The 22,606-nt window shown below is 47.9% G+C and overlaps 1 protein-coding gene and 1 non-coding gene across 6 annotated transcripts; one reads left to right on the plus strand and one right to left on the minus strand.

Annotated features, from left to right (window-relative positions):
• Positions 1–545: 545 nt before the first annotated feature.
• LOC113131741 (LIM domain-binding protein 3-like) lies at positions 546–21,781 on the plus strand. 5 transcript variants are annotated; one of them, XM_026309349.1, is made up of 15 exons: positions 546–623; positions 794–1,002; positions 5,085–5,236; positions 6,671–6,740; positions 9,782–9,804; positions 10,858–11,046; positions 13,369–13,538; positions 13,798–13,867; positions 16,624–16,677; positions 18,148–18,383; positions 18,465–18,873; positions 19,078–19,258; positions 19,377–19,497; positions 19,651–19,766; positions 20,134–21,781. In XM_026309349.1, exons 2-15 carry the CDS (start codon positions 907–909, stop codon positions 20,221–20,223), a joined length of 1,977 nt encoding a protein of 658 aa, XP_026165134.1. In that variant the 5' UTR covers positions 546–623; positions 794–906; the 3' UTR covers positions 20,224–21,781. The 5 variants fall into 5 exon arrangements, with proteins under 5 accessions (XP_026165134.1, XP_026165133.1, XP_026165135.1 ...); XM_026309348.1 differs by lacking the exon at positions 546–623 and having other exon boundaries at positions 631–1,002; XM_026309350.2 differs by lacking the exons at positions 546–623; positions 16,624–16,677 and having other exon boundaries at positions 632–1,002.
• Positions 4,548–4,621, minus strand: trnat-ugu (transfer RNA threonine (anticodon UGU)). Its single transcript has one exon. It is a non-coding gene; the product is annotated as a tRNA-Thr (tRNA).
• Positions 21,782–22,606: the final 825 nt, after the last annotated feature.

Consider the following 22,606-nt stretch of genomic DNA (forward strand, 5'->3'; position numbering starts at 1 on the left):
TGGTACTGCAGACTTCACACAGAGAGGCCCGGGTCCACCGGGATTGGTACCTTTATTTATTTCTGTGAGGCAACAGTGCTAACCACTGGTCTACCATGATGTCTGGGTTTGGGCTCATAGGTGGGAAAAAACATTTTCTGACAGTGTATGTAGGAAAAAGGATGGATCCACCATTTAGGATTAGTGGAGATGGGTTGGTGATGGACGCTGCAGCTGAGAAAAGAAAAATAAAGGCCAACTCCTCAGGCAGATGCAGTGGAACATCCGGGGTCTGAACCTGCCACTGTGCAACTGCTGCTGACCTTTCAGCTATCAGAGCTGCTTCACCCGTGGCCTTTCTGGTTCGGCTTTATCACCTCAAAGATAATGGGACGTTTTCCGGCGTGGCCCCCGATTGGCTCAGTGGGAGACCCTGGGTGTGACAGTGGAGGGTGGGGGGCGTCTAGAAGAATCTGCTGGGTCTATATTAGCCCTGGTGAATCACGGCGGGCCTGGCATACCAGGTGTCCCCTTTCATGCCATATAAGTCCACCCCCCCACCCCGCCTCACCCCTCCACCCCCCACAATGCCACAGTGCTATCTCTGGCTATTCTTAGGCTGTCACTTCAGCTCCTTTGAGCAGGCAAGTCCTCTTCTTTCTCCTCTCTCAGCTTTTTCTGTCCTGCTCCGACTCTTTCTCGTCTTTCTCTTACAGTTTTTGCTTCGTGCATTTCACACACTATCTCCCGTCCATGTCCGCCTGGTTTCCTCACCTTCCACCTGTCTGACGGCCGATTCTCTGTCTCCTTTCAGAGGCTCCTCGGTGCAGGCCCTACACCACGTCCCTCCAGCCGCTGTGGGGTTTTTCACAAGTTTGATTTGATCGCAGTCGTCCCTGTTGGAGGATCTTTTAGTTGTCAAGAAGAATGAGCACCTACACCGTGTCGCTGCCCGGCCCTGGACCCTGGGGCTTCAGGCTGCAGGGGGGGAAGGACTTCAACATGCCACTGACCATCTCCAGGGTAAGAGACACTTTTGCATGTTGCATGAATTTACCATCAGGTCAGTTCACATTCATTTATTATTTGCGGTGGTGTCATGTTTCTGATTTCCTAAAGTGCAAAATCTGACTGATCATATAAAAAAGTGCCAAACCCAGGATGGGACCGACTGAACCACTGCTGCAGCTCAGTTTTCTCGTAGAGCTGAGCTCATTTCAGGAGTTTCTGAGGGATGACTGACAGTTTCTGTGTCTGTATGTGAGGAGGGACGTCCTCAGATGCTGGACATGTGCTCAGAACTGGGGACCTCTGTTAGATGTCCTTCCTGTCGTCAAAATAAAGTGACGCCAAAAATAAAGTAAAGCAGTTTTCCAACACAGAGGCAGTTGAAGACCGTCTAAAAACCACACCGAGGACAATCACAGGACAGAAAATACCTAAAACTCATTCATTTACACTGGAAAAAATGATCTTTCCCAGCCATGAATGAATGAAGGAATTGATAAGGAGGAGAGTTTTGCATTGAAGTCAGACATTGTGAAAATCTTTTTGCAGAAACTTGGTTGGAGACAAATATAAAAATAAAAAGTGGTGATTTGGTCTTTTACAGCTGCTTCCTTTGCTTCTTGTCTCACACTGAACCGTCTGTTCTGTGTGGACGGTTTTGTGATCTGTGATTTGTGGCTGGCTCTGAAACACAGGTGAGGCCTGTCCGGGTGAGCTCTGTGGCCCCTGGTGGCCCCCGGTGCCCCACGGGGCGTGACGGCTGCCAGGATTTGTCAGTGAGGTCAAAAGCGGAGCCTGAGGCCTAAAAGTGGAGCCGGTGTTGGTTTCACAGCCTCGTCTCTGAATAGACACACAAAGACAGACCTCTGCTGCCTCGCTCTGCACTTCTCCGTCGTCCTCAGAGCTTCAGGAGAACTCGTTGCATCTGTGGTTCTTGACCTCTGACCTTCTCTTGGTTGGCCCTTATGGCTGCTCTCAGGGTTTGGTCCTGCAGAAACTCTCTGTGTGTTATTGATGCATGTTTTCAAAAAGCTGTGAGAGAAATCAAACATGGTCTTTGGTGGAGCTGCAGGTTCACCCAGCAGCTTAATGTGATGTGATGCAGACAGGACCAGTCCCTCATGTGTCTCCTCTAACTGGACAGAGTCACTGTTGGTTTGATTTTCATTGGGATAGATTTTACAGTTCAGCTGCTCTCAGGCTCATTGAGCTCAGAAATCCTTACAGTACTACTGCTACTACTACTACTACTACACAAAGTACCACAGCTGGTACTAAGTACTGCTGCCGATCAGATCACAAAGTATCAGTCAGTCCTTTGATAAACAGAGGGAGGTCAGTGAACCGAGTGTCTTATGTTGGAGATTTTTAGCTGAAGGGACAATAAATGACGTCCAGCAGCTGTTCACACACACACACACACACACACACACACACACACACATACACACACACACACACACACACTGACAGCAGGCTCAGTCATTCAGGAACAGCTGACGAGGAGCTTCCCCTTGGCTCTCTCCGGCTTTTTCTGTCTCCTACTGTAGTTTGTCATGATTTCATCTCTCGGCCTCAGCTGTTTACACCCAGGCTGATTTTACTGGTCATCAAACGTCACATGAGTGTGGTCACAACTGTGGAAGATTAGTGCTGATGCTTTATTTACAGGTTCACTGTTTCCTAATAAGGTCTTGACTGTTTCATGGCACTGAAACATGAATCACTTCAAAAACCGAGCCAAACGTCTGAGACCCGTCTTTTTATTACAAACTGCTCCATTTAAACCTGCAGAAAACATTTACATTTATTTCTAGACGCATTATTGTGTCTCTGTAGCTCAGCTTCTGTTCTCTGAAGCTTGTGCTTCAGTGTCCTGGTGCCTTTATGTGGAGCAGAGGAGCCATTCAAAGCTAAATCCCGCAATAATGTGAAAAGCAAACTGGCTGTGAGTGCGTCAGTGTTTATCTTTAAATGAGGACCAGTGACTTCAGCAGCTGAAGCATGAAAAGCGTCTCGTTAAGCCCCTGCAGCCGTTCGCACGACACATACGTTGATTTATCTGCAACATCTGATTGGAGAAGTGCCTCGTCAGAGCACGGTGCCATGACATGACTGCCCACTGCACTCATCATTACAGGCCAGTCTCAGCAGCCCGAACCACCACACTGGTCCATTAGCAGCCACTGGTTTTCTACTGGTACTGAAGTGTAGGACCTGAGGACCTTCCCACCGCTGGATGTGGGGCCCAGGGCTGAAAAGAGCACTGCACCATGATTTGTGTAAAATCAAAACAATATGAAGAGTTTTCTCTGCTGTAAAGATGGAAACAGAACTGTCAGCTCTCAAGACAACTAAGCATCACTTCAGTAGTACAGTTGTGGCGCGGTGGAACAGTGGTGTCGGGTTGTGTCTCCTCACAGCGGAAGGTTCAGGGTCTGAACCCTGTGTAGAGTCTGCATGTTGTCCCTGTGTCTGTGTGGGTTTTCTCCTCCCACAGTCCAAACACACACAGGTTTGGTTGGTTGGTTATGCTTCCCATCATGCACCTGGGCTCCATGGTTGATCATTTCCTCATATTGAGAATCTGAGCAGAAATCTATTGACAGCACCGAACATCCTGCAGCGTGACAGCGAGCGGCTGTAGCTGCTGACGGGCCGAAGGCTGTTTTTAGCCTCTGAAGGTCACACACACACACACACACACACACACACACACACACACACACACACACACACACACACACACACACACACACACAGGTGTTATCAGCTCCTCAGCCCTGCACTCACTGTCACTATGTGTGCAGTAAATTCCACCTTCACAGTTTCCACTTCACTGTACATTAGTCAGTCATGGAGGACTGAGAAAGCTCTGACATCACTTCCTGTTTCCTTCATTGATCTGTGACTGACTGGTGCTGCCTGTAACCAAAGGAAACAGTATGGCTTCCTATCATCAGGCCAGAGGTGCTGGTTCCAACAAGTCCGGTTTTCACCCAACGCTCCCCCTGCTGTTGCAGCTGTTGTCCTGCAGCATCTCACTGCAGGAATGTGAAGCGTTGACTCAGTTTTGATGTGTTTTAATATATTTGTTAAAAATAACTACAATAGGGCTTAATAACGTGCTACCTCTCTTATAGATGACACCTCCCAACACTCTTCAACTGTAGTTTTCCATCTTTTCTGCTTTGTGCAGCATCACACAGGTGTTTGTCCCCTGAACCGAGCTGGACCTTTAAGAAGACGGGTTCAAACCTGCTCCTTTTTGCTTTGACAGCGTGGAAACGTCGCAGTGGTGAAAGTGTGTGTGCTGAGTGTGGACGGCTCGGAGTGAAAGTAGGACACGCTGCAGCCAGGACAGGCCTCACATTGTTCAGGCTCAGTTTGTTGACGTTGGTTCGGTTTAATCCGGCTGACTGTGGTGGAATAATGTGCAGGCTGAGTGACCCTGAAATCAGCTGGAGTCAGCAGAAGGTTTAACATGATGTAACGGTCAGTTTCATTCCCAAAAGGAGACAGAAACACGGAAAGTAACCATCATCCATTGCTGCTGTGTGAGGCGCCGCTGGGACTTGAACCCAGGATCTCCTGTTTACAAGACAGGTGCTTTAACCCACTAAGCCACAGCGCCTTTTCCTGCACTGTCCTCTCTCATTTTAAAGCTGCATCAAATCCTCACTGTTCAACACAAACACGTGTGTGACATCAACTCCCAGCAGCTGCCCTGTGATTTCCCATGAGGCATCTGTGACCCTGTCGAGTGTGTGTTGAAACACGTTCTGGACGGTTCAGGGTTTCACCACAGCAGCTCAGCGTTGGATCAGGATTTTCTTTTCTTGGATGCTGTTTCATGAGGGTTTGTCTCAGGGCTCTGTGAACAGCTGTCGCACTCTGCTGGTGTTAGTGTGCAGACATATTGATCCTGAGATCATTGATCCGCTCTTTTTCCAATTCATCAGTTGTTTCATATTTCTGTGATTTAACGATGGAAAGATTCCGACTGTGCTGGTGCTGGTGTGTGTTACGGGACACGTTTGAATGAAGCTGGACTTTATTTTGCTTTTGTTTCTATTTGTGTCTTTGTGTTTCCACAGATCACTCCAGGGAGCAAAGCGGCACAGGCGAACCTGATCCAGGGTGACGTCATCGTCGCCATCGATGGCGTCAGCACCGAGGGGATGACGCACCTGGATGCCCAGAACAAGATCAAGATGGCCAGCTACAACCTGGCACTCACCATGTCCAAGTAAGAACCAGCAGGAAGTCCTGTATGTGTACTTTTACTGCACTGTAGTTCAGTCTGACACAGTTCATGGTGGCAGTTTAGGAGCTCGGGGTGTTCACACCGGAGCCAGATGCATGTCCCTGACAGACAACACACACACACACACTCACACACACACACACACACACATGAGCAGCAGATTTGATGGAAAGAGACATGAGACGAAGTGAAGAACAGGTCCGGGTGAAGAGCGTCACTCGTGTTTTCTCCTCCTCCCTGTTGTGTTAGTGTGAATTGCACAGTGAGGTTGACCTCTGTTGACCCTTCAGCTGCCTCTGTTAGTGAAGTGGGCCACAGAAAACACACACACACACACACACATAATGCAGAGTGCATTTTTTCATGTCAGGGTCACAGGTTTGTTCCTTCAACAAAAGGAGTATGATGACCAACAGTTTGTTTTGTCACATGCTGGATTTCAGATTTCTGTGATTAATGGTTCTTTTCATGGACCAGGACTCTAGATGAGGTTTGAGCTCGTGGGCTCAGAACGTTCCTGTTCTGATCTACTTTCTGATGAAGCTTCACTGCTAAATATCGACACTCATGCTGTAGCTGGTGTTAATGCAAATAGTTTAAACACAGGCAGACAGGTGCTCAGACGCCACAGAAGTTCTGGGTTTAATCTCAGAGGTGACGTTTCTGCTGGGACCTGAACCAAAGTGCACCTGTTTTCGAGACTAAGCCACAGCGCTCTGTGTGGTTTAGATCCAGACTCCACCTACATGTCATTTGGGCTGCAGGTTTATGAAACAGCCTAAAGGACAGAAGCTTTTCCTGTGAAGAGATTTTTAAAAAGAGAGAAAGGATTTTTTAAATGTTGTCTTATTTTTTAGGTCAGTTGAGTATAAAAGCCATGAGCTTTTTACTCTGAAAATGCAGCAGAATAATTTAAACCTCACAGGCCCAACGTGAAGCAGCTTCCATGTTTAGAGTAATGGGCTCATCCAGTGTCTGAATGTGCAAAGACTCATGTCCTCCCTCTTTTCTCTGGTTTTATCGACTTTCTTTGAAAGGTCTTTGTGTTTCCAGCCTGACATGTTTACTGTGTGATGTGTTTACCATAGTCTGTGCTTTGACCTCTGACCTCTGGTTATTTGAAGTGTTTTCTTTTCTCTTGTTTGTTGCTTTTCTATTCTTGTGAATGAGAGATGTTCTCTCTGGTAATAAACTGTGACCCACATACTGAAGGATTTCATGGATTAGATGAAATGGCTGCACACTGCTTCCTTAATGTTTTTACCCAGAAGTCCGTTGGGGTCTGGAAACGAAAATATTAAAACTGGGATTTGTTCTGTCTGAGTATTTGGATTAGACCAGGCAGGTTCTTATGTTCTGTTTAACAGTTACTGTGAAACTTAATCTCAACGTCTGTGTCCTTGTTTTGCTCTGCAGGTTTAAGCGTCCGGTTCCGATGGCGCCACCCAGAATGGACAACGTTATTCCCATAATCCCTCACCAGCAGGTATGTTATCCCATAATGCATTTCTGCTGATGTTTCCAGTCTGGATACTGGTCTTCTGATCCCAGTTTTCAGTACAACTTTGACCCCAGAGACAGTTTTTAATGTTTCATTGTTTGAATCTTAAACTGCAGTTTCTCATCATGTTTTGATGTTTCACTGCTGTGAGTTTGGGTTTTCTTTCTAAGCCGTGGACGTTTGCTTCGTTTGCTGTGCAGTAAAGTCTGGATGCTGTGAGCTGTTTTTATTTCTCACTGAGCTTCATCCACAATGTAGTAACCAGACCGGTATCTGCTTCCCCCTTTTGTTCTCCTTGGTTCACCTGCACACAGTTAGTCCAGATGTTCTGTCCTCAGGCCGTCTCTGCGTCTTTACTGATCCCAGACTGACTCCATGAGACCAGTCCTGAGACCAGGACTCTGCTGCAGGTCTACGGCTTCTCCTGCTCTGAACTCAGTTCTGTAGGACTCTGCTGCAGGTCTGGGCTCAGGGTCAGGTTGCAGGCTCAGTCTGGGACCCTCAGACCAAGAGCCTAACAATTTAACATGCTCAGTGTGTCTGTTCTGACTGGACCAAGTGTCTAGATATGGAAGCATTTTCCAAAACAGCGAGCTGCTGCCTCCTGCTGGCTGCAGGAAAAAAGACAAACATGCACTTCATCAGTTTTCCCCACAAACTGCAGTGTTGGGTGAAAAGTCTGTAATTCCAGTTGTGCAGGACTGGATGTTTCTCTGTGGGAGGAGAGAGAGTTCAAACAATCAACCTGAAGACGTGGAGCTGTCAGAATAAAATGCACATTTTTATGCTGCGTTAGATAAAAGCATCGACTGAATTCACAAACAAAGACACACAGATATAATATAATAATATTTATGTTCATATATATGAACTTTGATATATTCAAATGTGGCACAAATGTTTTCTAGCAGATGTGCGTTAATGTCATGGATTTGTGGAGTTAAACGTAGCACTACATTGTTTGGTATCTGAAAAATATCTGAAAACAAAACAAGAAGCAGGAATATTGAGGTGTTTTAATTTGTTAAAGAAACCTTTACAGTCTATGCAATATATTGATCGGATATTTAAAGGTGTTACCCAACTCTCTGCTCCCTCAGTCAGTGCAGGTGAACGGCCGCCTGTCGGCCTGCAGCGCCTCCTCCGGGCCTGCAGAGGGAGACTCTCCCGGGAGGGGAGCGGCGGCGGTCAGCCCCGCCCACAGGAAGCAGTATAACTCCCCGATCGGCCTGTACTCAGAGGACACTCTGAGGGAGATGGCAGCGATCCAGGCGGGTCGTCCCGCGGGGTATGTAGAGAGACTAACGAGCAGAGGAGGAGTTTAGATCTGAACCTGACTGAACCGAGCTGAAGAGTCAAAGTCTCTCTGGATGACGCTGCATTTACATCACATCAGACGCTGTAGCTGCAGACTGTGCAGGTAGTCTTAGAACCTAAATCAGTACCTGACAAACCTTCACAACATCCTGCAGTAAGCGAACGCATCACTGAGGCCTGACTGCAGCAACTAAGCCAAACATTTGAATCGTGGTTCCTTCTTGTGTCCAGTGTGGTTGTGTAGCTCTCAGACAGACTTTGCTTCTTTGGCCTCCACTTCCCGTAGCTCAGCTCCACCTCTGACACCTCTGTCCCCCAGCAGCTCCTCTGCTCTGGTGGTCTGTTGACCTTTGACCCTGAACTGAGGGAGAAATGTGGCACATCAGAACATTCAGTGTCTGAAAACCTCCCAAAAAGAAAACAAGGGCTGGAATCTGCATTTTGAGAAGGAGTCTTATTTGAAACGTGTCTAGGAAGCATCTGCATGGAGGGGGGTGCACAAGCCAGAAACAAAATGCTAAATATGGGCAACAGAGTCCGAGAAACCTTAAGGTGGAGTTAGCTCCTTCAGAAAACCAGAAGGAAATGTTAATGCATCTGATTTACACTGTTAGTAACAAACAAACACTGGTCTGATTGTTTCACTGAGCAGGAAATACACAGAAGATTCCTGTTCTTTGTTAATGAAGTGATTTCCTCTAAACAGGAACTGTGGTTCTGGCCCCAGATACAAACAGAGCTGTTAGTGAGGGGCATTAGACCCACCCACACACACACACACACACACACACACACACACACACACACAGTCCTGTAACAGATCAGAATACACACTGCCACTTTAAGCCCTGAGCATTACAAAGCTGTGATGAGAGGGAAATATGTGCCTGTTACCATAACTGTTCACTCACACACACACACACACACACACACACACACACACACACACACTGTTACCCAGCATGCCTGTGGTGTTTCCTCAGTTCACAGTGTGATTCAGTTACTGTGTCACTGAGAGACCAAACACCTGTTGCTTCCTCTGGCTGCTGTTAAAGGTCAGGGAAGCTTCTGGGTCCACACTGCAAACCTCCATCCTGCACAGTAACACAACCAGTGGAGCTGCAACCCCACCTTAGTAATTCCTGACCCCTGACCCCTTCTCTCGGCTCAAAGGGGATGAAATGAAACTATTAAAAACCCAGCAGGGAGCCACACCGCTGGCCTGGCTCACATGGTTCTTCCTCACCAACAATGGGAGGCCCGTCTTTTTCCAAAAACCAGCTCCAGACGCTGAGAACGGCCGTCACTGTTTATGGTTTCTGGTTCCTCTGCAGCTTCTCTCTGCTCACAGCGACAAGTGGAGCTGGACACGTTCACTGTTCTGTGGTGATGAAGGAAAAGTCCTGAGCCTGGCAGCAACGAATAACCTCCCCAATCAGGAGAAACCTCTTGGCTCATAAACTGGGACGACTGGTTGTTCTGGTCTTACTAAGAATCTCTTGACTCACAGATTTGAAGGTCGTAGGGGATCCGGGAGTCCTCTGTGACCTCTGACCTTTGCTTCCTCCCTCTCTGTAACTGATGCTGTCTGTTCTTAGATCTGTTCCCCTCGACCTTCACTTGAAGGACTCGAACAAACTGGGAAAGTGATTTTTAATGATGTTATCTCTTCTCTATTTCCTCCTGTCTCCGTCTGTTGGACAAACAAGGTTTTCCCCCCAGCTGCTCCCAAGTTAGTATCCTGTCCTGCTGAAAGCATCATGGATGTGTGTGCTCTGTGCGCTGGCCTGTGTAAAGCATGGTTTGGTGCTGCTCCTGGTTTTGGATGGACTGGGTCGCAGGGCGGTTGTGCTTTGTCCTGGTTTGCTGTGTGTCCGGCTGAAAGCTGGAGGCCTCTCTGTTCCTCTGCTGTTTGCAGTGCGTTGGTCTGCATGCATCCTGGGACACATCAGGATGTGTAGAACAGGAAATGATGAGTAGGTCCGGCTGTGTTTCTGTTTTCTTGCTGGAAGCATGACGCTCGATCGATGCCGGGTTTAATCAGACCCAGCTCTTCGTCTCTTTGAGTCCCACTGAGTGTGTTTCGTTGGTTTGATGTTTGTTTCCGCTTGTTGTGAAATGAAGCTGAATAAAATATTTTGTTAGACTTAGATCAGAAAACCTGCAGCACAGACCCAAAGACACGTGAAGCCAGGGTTTCAAATAAAAGCAGCCATTTATCTGGATCGTCTGTAAACCAGCTGTGACCTCAGTCCAGGGCAGACGGACTGAGACTCAACCACCACCTGCTGCAGCTGCAGCCTGATTTTTAACATGATTTGCTCCTGATTCAGTTTTTTTCTAAGTGTTAGATGCCCCTGTGCCCTGGACTCAGGACTCAGGCTAACTCTGTCTGATAGAAAAGTTCAGTGTCGCCTCTTTAACCAGGACAGGGACCTAAGGCTTAGCAGCCATTGGATTGTGGGTAGATCCTCTTCAGGCACTCCAATGAAAACATCAGGTCAACCATCACAAGTCACTGTAGTGTGAAACAAAACCCTCGTGGTGTAAACTGAGATCAGGGGCAGGTCTTCAGCAGGTGTCCTGTGTCACCTGAGCCGCCTTGTTTCTGTTCGTTGCTGCATGAAGAAGAAAAACGCCAGCGTGTGATGATGGCGCCTTGGTGTGTGTTTGCTGTGTGTTACTTCCTTTTAACTACACCACCCTCCTTCCTGTCCTCCCTCCTCACCACCTGAATACATCCTCCCTCTCTCCTGTCCATCACCACGCCCCCTCCATCCCTCAGCGCCGGCTTCAGCCCCAGCGTTCTGAAGGATACCGCCGTCTCTACCCATAAGCCCATAGAGGTGAAGGGCCCAGGCGGTAAGGCCACCATCATCCATGCCCAGTACAACACGCCCATCAGCATGTACTCCCAGGACTCCATCATGGACGCCATCGCAGGGCAGACACAGGCCAAGGGGCACGACGCCAGGTAAGAGCTCCACCCCCTCTGACCTCCTGTGGGTGTACACCTTTAGGGTGAATCCCTGTTCCACTAACTGCATCCACGCTTCCTTCGCTTGTGTCGTTTCCCTGTGTCGAAGTCCTGCTCAGGGAAAAGGTACAAGCAGAGAGCACTGAGGAAACGTTTACCTGACATGACACGTCCTGTCCTCAGCGGCCAATCACAAACTGATCTCAGATAAAGGGGCGTGTCTGTAACAGGAAGGTTATGTGTCCTCGGTTATGGCTCCTCCTCACTCTGGGACAGGACCACTTCTGGGTTGACCGAGGGCTGATAAAACAAGGGAACTGAGATTTACCCCCCCCCCCCCCCCCCCCCAATCAACTCCATAACCTCTTCTTCTCCTTCCTCCTCTTCCTCCTGCTCCCCCCTCACTGTTTGTTTCTCTCAAATTAGCCTGTTGGTAGCATCCCTGAAAACACCCACTGAATAGTCTGCTAACATTTGCAGCAGCGACTCCAAACCCTGGATTTTATTTCCACATGTAGGATCTAAAGCAGGAGTAACATGTTCATCATGTGGACACTCTCCAGTCTTTATTTCAGAGACCTAACGTCAATCGAAGCATGAGAAAGGTGTTTCTGTTGTCTGAACCTGGACTCTCTTCCTTCACATTATTTGTTTGTCTCTGTGCTGTCTTCTTCTTCCCCTCCCTCCTCTGCAAACTCCTTTTCCATTTTCTTCCTCTTTCATTCTTTTCTAAATCTTCTGCCTCTTCTTTCTGCTCATGGTTCTGGGTCCCACTCCTCCGTTTCCTCTTCCTGTCCTGACTTTGTCCTCCGGTGTCTCTGGTGTCTCTGATTTTGGCCTCGGGTCAGTCGGCTCAGGTGTGAGCTGGTGGTTGTTCTGATTAGTGTCATGTTCCCAGCACAGGTTCTATGACCCCTGGAGACTGATGTGCAGGTTTGCTTGTGCAGCGGAGCCTCTTTTGATGCAGTTTTACGTCGGTTTTACCTGCTAATGTGTGGGCGTCTCTGAGCCCGACTGGTTAGAATATCTGGATCTTCAGAGTCACTTCAGTGCAGATTAAAGACACGGGTTCTTACAGGAAGTGCTCTACATGCTGATCACACACAAAGAGACAAAACATTTCAGATCTTGCATTCAGATTTCAGCTGCATCACCTGACCTCAAAATCCATACGACCCCTCTGGTGCTGCTTATCGCCCGCAGGTTGATCCAGTCAGTTCACGGCTTCAGCTCTAACTCATTCCTTCTTTCCTTATTCCACACGTTTGATTCTGACCTTGCAAAACACAGAAACCAGAGTTTACGCCGTCACGGGATAGACCTCACAGAGGGGAAACCCAACTTTATCTGCATTCACATGAAAACAGTCCCATGGTTCTGCTCTGTAGTCTTCTCCACAGCAGCAAAGTCCTACCTGATCAGGTTCTTCTGCTTTTCCAGCGTCTTGCATGTTTCTGACTGGGGCTGGTTATTGCTTCTGTTTCATTTGCAGTTTTCCAGAGACCCGTCGTCGTTCTTGTTGGGTTGTGTGTTGCTGTGGTGATGATGGAAGAAACAAATATGCTGTGTTCTCCTCTTCCATTCCTCTGCACACATTTTACTAACAGTCCCTTTTCCGTCCTGCTGGAAACTTGCATCAGGAGACGTGCATGAAAACTCCTTCATTTTCCCCCTGAGAAGGAAAATGAGATTCCTCCGACCGTCTCCGTAGCTATTCTTCATTTCAGCTGCTCTGTTTTTATTCCCTAACAAAGCTGCGCTGACTGAAATGATAACCTGAGCAAAACCAGGACCAGCTCCTGCCCCAGTTTGCCACAGTTATCCAGTCAGACTCTGTTAGTGAGGACCAGCATCCAAAATCAGAACCCAACAGAGAAAACATGTGATTCCTTCAGTTGTTAGAGATGTTAGAGAAGTCTGCTGAAGGAAACACAGGTCAGCGTTAAGGAGGAGTCCTGAATGTTCTGAGCCCTTTTCTCCTTCTTTTGGTGGTTTTCATCTGTTGATTCTGGGTCTAACAAACCATCTGATCTAAATGTTGCTCTTTGAACATTTGCATTTCATACATTTATATTTTACAGCAGTGTGCACATTATTCAGATCTCTGATAGAAGAAGGCTCCGTCCTCTTCTTCTTTTCACCTCACTAGTCCAGTTGTTCTCAAAACCCCTTAGTGCTCCAGCGTACCCAAACGTCACCCTCTGCAGTCCACCCAGCTCCCCATCTTCACTCAGGCTGCAGACTAAAGCTCTGGCTGTTGCTGTTGACTCAGTTTGGTTTCCGCTGGGGGGTGGGGGTTGTGGCGGCCTGTCTCTGTAGTTGCAGCACTCTGCTGGTTAAAGATCGTCACGTGGACAGCGCCTCCCCGGTCTATCAGGCCGTCCAGACTGCGGAGAAGGACCCGGACCTGGCCGAGTGGAGCCGCCGCAGCACCAGCATGCAGTCCAAGTCTTTCCGGGTCCTGGCCCACTTAACTGGAACCGAGTCCTGTAAGTTTCCTTTCCTGAGTGCTTAATGTTATTTTAGCAAACAGGAATTTCTGATTTAAGTGCATCATTCAAATAATAGTGTCCAGTAAAATCCTCCTGCCTGAGTAATAATCTAATAACTGTAGAAATACGTCTCATTTTTCTGCACTTTGATCGATCTCAGCACATTTTTTTACAGTATGTTTTGTAGGGAAACACCAGGGACCCTGTGTTTCCACCTCAGCTGCTCTAACATGTCCTCTCCTGTGTTTTCTCACAGCTGCAGAGGAGGAGAAGATGAAGAAGGAGCAGCAGCAGGAGGAGGAGGAGGAGGCAATGAGGAGGAGCAGGTAGGCAGCTGCTGAGCCCCAGCTCCTCACCTGTTCACTCTGCCCCTGTGCACTTCACCTGGCCTCTCAATCCCCACCCACCCTCAACCCACAGCCCCGCCCAGTTCACGCCTCAGGCCCAAAGACCATCAGGTGTCACGTCACGGGTCCTAACTTTAGTCCAGGTGTGATGAACGTATGTCGAGCAGTTTCTTCCACCGTCTAACCCGTCATCATCTCAAGTGTTTCAAAAACACGGAAACGCCATGAGACAGTTCCTTTACACTGATTCTGCCGCAGTAAACGTCTGCCGCCATCGTTTCATTTAAGACCCCAACTGTCCTAATGATGTACCAGACCTGAAGAGTTTATGATCTAAGACCAGATAAGAGACAACAGCTCCAGACGACCCTCAGCAGAGACAGAAATCTGGACAAACATCTTTAATGTAACGTTTAAATGAAGGACCAGATCAAATCAGCAACTCAGGCCTGAGCGTTGGAGCGTAGGACGTGAAACACCGTGAGGGGGTTTGTGTCTGCAGGCTGCAGCTCTGATACGGCCTCTCACTTTGTTTCCTTGTTTTTTAGCTGCTGTTGTGGTTTGAGTGTTTGTCCAACACATCGTCTGAAATCCCATCACATCTTAGCTAACCCAGTAGCAGACTGTATATCAGGGCTCGCCCCCCCCCATCCTCCCTGTCTCAGCGCTGATGGATGGAGCTTTCTCTGCACCGCACACTTATTTAATCATCCCTCCATTATGCACCATCGATCGTCCTGCCTCCCCGTCTGTTTGCACTGACATCCGACCAAATGCACCCCCCACACTCAGAGCTCCAGTCTGCCTGCGTCCCCCGTCAGACTCGATATGTCATCCCATGACTCAGCCTGAATCAATAGGAGCAGAGGTCGAGCTTTTATCCGCCAATAAAGACGCTGTGGTTTTCCTTCGTCCTGCGGGAGGTTTCAGCTGGAAGTCTCAACCCTGAAACACACAGACGTCTTTTAATGAGCCGTTTCAGCTTTGAGCCGTGAGACATGTTTTAACAGTCGTCTGGAAATTTGTTGAAAACTGGAGCTAAATTTGGTGAAAAACAGAAAAACACTTTGATGCTTTGTTTGAAACACAAAGATTTTTCAGAATAAAAGGCAGCGAGATGAGCAGTTTTTAGCACAAAGGACAGAAATGACTTGATCATCTTTTTACTTCAGTGACATTTTGTTTGTGATTTGTGATCATTTTTCATTTTGGGGTCAGATGAAGAAAAGTAAAACTTTTGTCTGAGCAATATTCAGCATTTGGATTTTTGCATGAGAGCAATAATGGTTTGAATTAATCCAACCTGTGTGTAAGCAGACTATACATATACATATATATATATATATATATATATACTCACAGTATATATATATATATATATATATATGTGTGTGTGTGTGTGTGTGTGTGTGTGTGTGTGTGTGCACGCAGCCTGCTGAGGATTGCATGTATAACAATAAAAAGGTATATACTGTATATATACAGTGTTCATGTCATGTCCAGATTTGCTGCCTCTCTACTGAGCATACTCCTACCTGCATCAACTCCGCCGCCGCCGCTCCACCCGTTAACGCCGCCGTACTCTGTCCCCATTTCCCCTGTCCCCAACCCTCACAGGTGACCAGTCAGCAGGGAGCACATCTGGTTAGATTCTGATGACCTGCAGACCATATTCAGAGTCGGGGGTTTAAGGTTCCTGCACACACGTGGAACCAAGAGTTTACCTTTGACCTATGAAAGTGCTGAGTAGCTGAGCTGTCCTGCTCTCTCTTATCTCAGGTGTTCTCACTTTTATTTAGGGGTATATCACCGTGGTAACTGATGCTGCAGGGCTCACCTGCTCAGGTTAATGTCCGAGGATCAGACACTGACCAATCGGAGCGCTGTAAAGGCCACAGGAGCCTGTCCATCATAGAGTGACAAAGACCAATAGATATTTTTATTGACTGGAGGAATCATGTGGTCCCAGTCTCATACTGAAGTAAAGATCCATGCTGTAATACGGAGTACTACTGCATTTCTACTGCTTTTTGTTTCATTCAAGTTACTTCATTTCTTCTGTGTGTTGAAAATGGCTAAAACCAGGTTCAGCCTGTGGCTCATCCAAATTCTGACTTTCTTAGTGTGTTGGGACTTTTGTTGTTTGTGTTTGGTTGTAATCAGGTGTGTTCTGTTTGTGGAAAAATCCTCAGGAAGGCTCACTGTTTTAGGTGCGTTTTTAGCATTTGTGGGTGTAGAAAGTGTTATCTAAGACATTATCAGGAACAGCTTATCTCCAGCTCCAGCAGCCACAGATCAACCTGCTGGTCCATGTGGAGCAGTGTCTGAGTCCACCTGCTGAGTCTCAGCCCAGTGTTCCCTCAGTTTGAGCTCTGGGTTTGGTCTCCACCACCTCCTAAGGGAAATCTCAGAATCTTTAGCTGCTAAATGCTCCAGTATGTTCACCAGCTGGTCTCTGACTGTGTCTGTCTGCTGTTTGCTGCTGAGCAGTTAGAGGACGGAGGCTTTTAGAGGTTTGTTCATGAAAACATGCTGGAAAATGAACAGATGACCGGCAGATAGATTCTGTCTGAACCTGTATTTAGACAGTGGGAAACAGTGAACACAGCACAAAGAAATGCAGATGTGGTCCAAAGATCGAACTAAAGCACCAACACCAGCAGGTGTAGCCCCAGGCAGCCCACAGGTGTCGGATCTTCAGGTAACCTCTGCTGTTGTTCTCTCTACACCTGCAGCCTGAAGCGACAGTCAGCTGGCTACAGCATCCAGCACAAAGCTGCAGTCTCCAGGTACAGATCCAGCGTTTAGTCCGCTTCACGCTGCCTCCCTTTCCTCATGATATAACACCCCATCTGCCACTAAACAGAGGCTTCTTTCTCTCCGAGTTCTTATCTACCAAGACTGGACCTAAGGCCTCACTATGCTCCAGATCCATGAGTTTTTTTTTTTTTACGTTGCTCAGTCTCGCCCAGGTCGAGGTGTTTTTGTGAGGTCCACACCTGAAGGTGAGCTGCAGAGATCGAGCTGCAGAGGTCATTGGTCGTGGGTCAGCAATGTTCTGAAGTATTACATAGTCCTCTGAAGACAATCATGGGGTTGACACAGAAAGTGACAGGAATAGTTTGAAGAGTCTAAAGCGACTGATGATGATGTAGATTTAATGTCTGGTCTTCACTTTCAGAAAGGAAAGAAAATGTCAGACCTCATTTATCACCAAAAGGGAAGTTTTATCCAGTGCTAGAGGATCCTAAAAGCACCTCATCTGAAGTATAGTGAGGCCTTTCTGTCTAGAACCGGAGACCATGATGGGACTTGACCCTAACCCTGGCAGCATTGGTTCATCGTTCAGTTCAGGACCATGTAACTGCTGAGTAACGAGACATAACAAGTTCATCATTGCATCATCCGAGTAAGTCTCTTCTAACTGGCCCTAAAGGACAAAGGTCCAACATCCTCGCTGTTTCTTTCGCTTTCTTACAAATTGCTGCTTGTTCCTCAAGGGATATGTAGTTTTTTATGGTGGTTCTAACTGAAGCTCTTTGTGCTAACGGGGTTTTGTTGATGTTTGGCTGCGCCCACATCCCAGCTGATGTTCCTCAGTCCTGTTGTTCCCACAGACCAGTCCATATGTTCTCAGACCAGATCTGGGCCACCTGCATATGTGGTCCTAGATCCGATTCCTATCCGATGTGTGAGTGTGCGAGCGCCCTCAGAACGGTCAGATCAGAATCCATGTGGTTGTTTTAACGTCTCCCTCCTCTGCACATGTCGCCTGTCGTCATCATTCAGTGTGGGAAACACCAACATGGAGGAGGGGGGGCAGTGGAGAGACCAGGACGCTTCACATTGGTTGGACATTTATGGAGAAGCTCCTGATGGAGCCAAACTGGAAGGAACATATGGGAACCCAGCAGCTTTGGAGGAAACTGGGCACAAATGATGTTGTTGTTCTTCACATTTCAGTTCAGTCTGTGCATGGTGGCAGTTTAGGAGCTCAGGGGGTTCACACCGGAGCCTGGTCCATGTCCCTGACAGACATGGTTCAAACAGCAGGTCTGATGGAAACAGCAAGAACCTCTGGGATGTGGACACAGCCTCAATTTTGCCTTTTGGTCTGGTGGCCCCTGTAGATGTTCATTTAGCTGGCTGTGCAGTAGATCAGATCAAGCTTCCTGAGCTGCTAAACATGAAACAACAGAAGCTCAGTCAGTTGTTTGACTTTGTAGAAATTGTAATGATCATCTTTTATACTTTTCCAGTCAGTACGTTCAGCCTCCTGCCATGCATCAGGCCCCACAGGCCCCGCACCCACACCCACAGGCCCTGCACCCCCATCCACAGGCCCCGCACCCCCATCCACAGGCCCCACCCCCCCAGCACTACCAGCAACCCCCAGTGCAACATGCCCCCATACAGCAGAGCTCCATTCAGATTCCTCTTGGCTCCGCCCCTCCCAAGGTGGTGAGCACCGCCTGCATCTACCCCTCCCATCCAGGTGAGAACATCTGTAAACTGATGAGCAGTGATTCTTTCTCCTGATCCACTGGAAGTTTTTCAATGTTTTCATCATTTCCAGCTCCAGCTCCAGGTCCAGGTCCAGGTCCAGCTCCAGCTCCAGCTCACGCTCAGGCTCAGGCTCCAGTACCTCACCCCCGCCCTCCAGCCGCCGCTCCTGCTGGTCCTGGATCCTCTAACAGACCTCCCTGGGTGAGCGACACCAACTTTGCTGAGAAGTTCGACCCCAGTAAGACCACCACCACCACCACCACCACCATGAAGGTGCAGCCTCTGCCCCAGGCAGCCCCCCCCCCCCCGGCATATATCCCCAACCCCTCTGCCGCCGGACCCCCTGCCCCAAGCCCCGCCCTCATCACCCAGAGCCCTGCCCCCTTCCCACCAGTGGCGAGGGGCGTGGCCCAGAGGGCGGAGAGGTTTGCTGCCAGCAGCCGTACGCCTCTGTGTGGGTTCTGCAACAGCGTCATCAGGTGCGTCTTCTCTTCACGCAGCAGCTGTTTGCACATTTTCCACTAATAATGTTCCATAAATATAATTTGTGCTCATCCACAGTTTTGAGGTTCCCTTTTCTTCCTTTACTGTTTCACACAAAGACACAAAATGAAAAGCGATAGAAGGGAAAAGGTAAAGAAAAGGCTGCAGACCTGTTGATAAACACCTGTGCTCGTTTCCAGGGGCCCCTTCCTGGTGGCCCTCGGCCGGTCCTGGCACCCCGAGGAGTTCAACTGTCACTACTGCCACACGTCTCTGGCTGACATCAGCTTCGTGGAGGAGCAGAACAACGTTTACTGTGAGAACTGCTACGAGGAGTTCTTCGCCCCGACCTGCGCTCGCTGCAGCACCAAGATCATGGGGGTGAGATGCGTTTTCACCGAACACTTTGCTTTGATGACTCACCTGAGAACAGGTGAGTCTGCCCTGTGTGGAAGAGCACACACCTGCCTGACATGCTGTTTTGCGTCATGTGTTGCAGGAAGTGATGCACGCTCTGCGCCAGACGTGGCACACCACCTGCTTCGTCTGCGCAGCCTGTGGCAAACCTTTCGGAAACAGCCTGTTCCACATGGAGGACGGAGAGCCGTACTGCGAGAAAGGTACCTGAAAGTACTGATACCACACTATACAGTAAAAGTACTCCGTTATAAGTAAAAGCCTGCACTGAAGTTAAAGTATTAAAGTACTTGTGCGGCCTGATGTTTGCCAACACGTGAATCTTTGAGGTAAAACCGTCTGTTTGTCTCGCTCAGACTACGTCGCACTCTTCAGCACCAAGTGTCACGGCTGCGACTTCCCAGTCGAAGCTGGGGACAAGTTCATCGAGGCTCTGGGTCACACCTGGCACGACACCTGCTTCGTGTGTGCGGTAAGAACCTTTGTCCGCCCTGTACAGGTTTGATTTGTCCAGGTTCTGGTCCGCTCAGAGCTCAGAGGGGGACCTGTAGTCCAGTCGTGCTTTGGGGGGAAGTCTGGCTGATTTGATGTTTTCTTGCTCACAGCAAAAACTATTTAAATCAGATTTTCCTCCTGAGCTGAGGGTTAGTCTGACGTCACGTCAGACCTCAGCGTTTGAATTTCACGTCTCTCAAACCTGGACAAATAAAACCAGCATGACTGGACACATGCAGCACTAAGGAAGTTAGAAACTGTGGTGTCTGACGTGTTTTAGGTCTGAGTGAACTGATCAGCTGCTGGTCTCAGGTTATGACCTGACCATGTTTGTGCTCGTGCAGGTTTGCCACATCAACCTGGAGGGCCAGCCTTTCTACTCCAAGAAAGACAAACCTCTGTGCAAGAAGCACGCTCACGCCATCAACGTGTAGCCCCGCCCACTTCCTGTGGATCGGCTGCAGCAACAAACCACCTTTCACAGATTTGTGCAAACGCTCTTTATGCAAACTCCACTTTGGTTTAAGACTTTTTGTGCATTAATGTTTAAAACGACGCTGCCTGATGGTTCCGCTTAAAAAAAAAGAAAGAAAGAAATTATGCAACAACCCAGTCATGGTCTCTGCTGCCCCTCCAGCCCGTCTCATTCTGGGGTTTGGGTTTGGGTTTGTGTCACCATCAGTGTGTTTGACCTCAGTGCTGTTCAGTTCAGACATGCAGCCGCTCATCAGGCTGATAATAATAACCCTTATTGTTATCAACATGGGACTGAATAGAGCTAATGTACATTTTACTAATTATCTGTTAATTATCTGAGTTTTGCAGTTTATTTAATTATTTATAGACAAAGAGAATAAATAGGGTTAATGAGTAAATTAATGCTTTTGCCTTAAATTGCCTTTGTAATATCTGAATTTACAGATTGATGAATAATTGATCATTGAATATAGAAGCACCCTGTCGTTATTCCAGGGGCGGACTAGGTTTGTTTGGTTCAGAGCGACTGCACAGAAACAAAAACAGAACAACGAAGCATCAAAAGCCATAAAAACTGGAATTTCCTGCTGTGGTTTTGAGGAGGACATGGGGGTCTCTCTCTGCCCTCAGTCCGGACTCAGACTTAGAGAGGAGGGGGGTCTAGACTGAGCTGGTCTGGCTGGAGAGCAAGGCAGCACATGAGGGAGTTTTACCTGAGGTGTGTCTGACGTGTTCATAGTGGCAGTGAATGTAACACGGACGTTTTCACCCCGTCCCAACAGGTTCACCTGAAAACCACCCTGGTCACACAGGGACAGTTGGTGCAGGAGTCGTGTCGACCTGCAGGTGAACCAGGTTTATTGAAGAGACATGTTTCTGAGTTTTCTCACAGGTTCTGGGGAGTCAGGACCTGATAAAGAGACAAATCCACAAACGTGAGCCTGCCGACTCGTCATCCAGTGTATAAAGAGACTCTTAGGTTTTTGTGCCAGGGTCTCGGTGTTTCTGTGTGTCTGCAGGTGTTTTTCAGGTGAACCTGCTCAGGTGATGTTTCTCCAGCTGTGATGTGGAGAGTAGCTACTAATCCATCTTAGACTTCACCTTCAGTCGGTGTTTCAGTGCAACAAATGTCCTTCAGTTTCATATTTATTGACTGTGTGCTATTTATTTCAAAGCTAATATATCACCAGTGCTGCGTCCATCAGATTATTCTTTAACTCAGTGTTGATTTTGATGCTGGATTTGTCTTTTTTCCAGTGACACTGTAAATGTCTGTTGCTGTTCTGGACTGAAGGAAGCTGAACCTTTCATTTGAAAGTGGTACTTTTCACTACAGATCCACTTCATGGCTGCAAACAGTTTTCTCTACATTTTACTGTTGAGTGTTTCACAATATGGTGGAGCTTTTCTTTCCTTTCAGTTATTTTCATTTTCTTTCTGTTAAGCCTGAGGTCAAATATTCAAACATCTTGTTTGTGTGATCAGGATCAAAAACACAGTTTATTGATTTTACTGTCATGAAAAAACGAGCAACTACTCTGATTTGAGAAGTTGGTACGAGTGAGTTTTCAGCATTTGTGCTCAAATATTGAATCATTTCTAGAAATTACTGAAACTTGATGTTCTCAGTTGCTCAGCTCTGCTCCACGGTGCTACTTAGTTTCTGGTGACCCCCAGGAGGTTCTTCTGCTCTTGGTGGTACCACCAAAGCAGGAACTAATGCTGATTTCTTTAGAGAGCATCTGTTTTCTCACTCTTTGATATTTTTTAGAGGAGGAGAAATTATCTTCTGAGAGCTGAACATTATTGCCTTGTTTTCTTAAAAGGATGTTTGGGGGTTTTTTCTATTCACTTCAATACAGGCAGCAAATGTTTAGCAGGTTCTGGTGGAACTGCAGCTAAACTCTATACAAAACTTCATTCATTTTAAATGTTTGCTCCACGTGTCCACATCCCAGAGGTTCCTGCTGTTTCCATCAGACCTGCTGTTTGATCCGTGTCAGTCAGGGACATGGACCAGGCTCCGGTGTGAACCCCCTGAGCTCCTAAACTGCCACCATGCACAGACTGAACTGAAATGTGAAGAACAACAACATCATTTGTGCCCAGTTTCCTCCAAAGCTGCTGGGTTCCCATATGTTCCTTCCAGTTTGGCTCCATCAGGAGCTTCTCCATAAATGTCCAACCAATGTGAAGCGTCCTGGTCTCTCCACTGCCCCCCCTCCTCCATGTTGGTGTTTCCCACACTGAATGATGACGACAGGCGACATGTGCAGAGGAGGGAGACGTTAAAACGACCACATGGATTCTGATCTGACCGTTCTGAGGGCGCTCGCACAC

This window comes from Mastacembelus armatus, chromosome 15 (genome assembly GCF_900324485.2).
Source record: "Mastacembelus armatus chromosome 15, fMasArm1.2, whole genome shotgun sequence".
NCBI lineage: Eukaryota > Metazoa > Chordata > Actinopteri > Synbranchiformes > Mastacembelidae > Mastacembelus > Mastacembelus armatus.

Excerpts from the sequence above, each read along its gene's own strand:
- LOC113131741 (XM_026309349.1), top strand. The coding sequence starts at position 907 with ATGAGCACCTACACCGTGTCGCTGCCCGGCCCTGGACCCTGGGGCTTC. Across the intron at positions 6,741-9,781 it reads CCATAATCCCTCACCAGCAG|GTTTTCCCCCCAGCTGCTCC; the intron begins GTATGTTATCCC and ends TGGACAAACAAG. Across the intron at positions 19,498-19,650 it reads AGAGCCGTACTGCGAGAAAG|ACTACGTCGCACTCTTCAGC; the intron begins GTACCTGAAAGT and ends TGTCTCGCTCAG.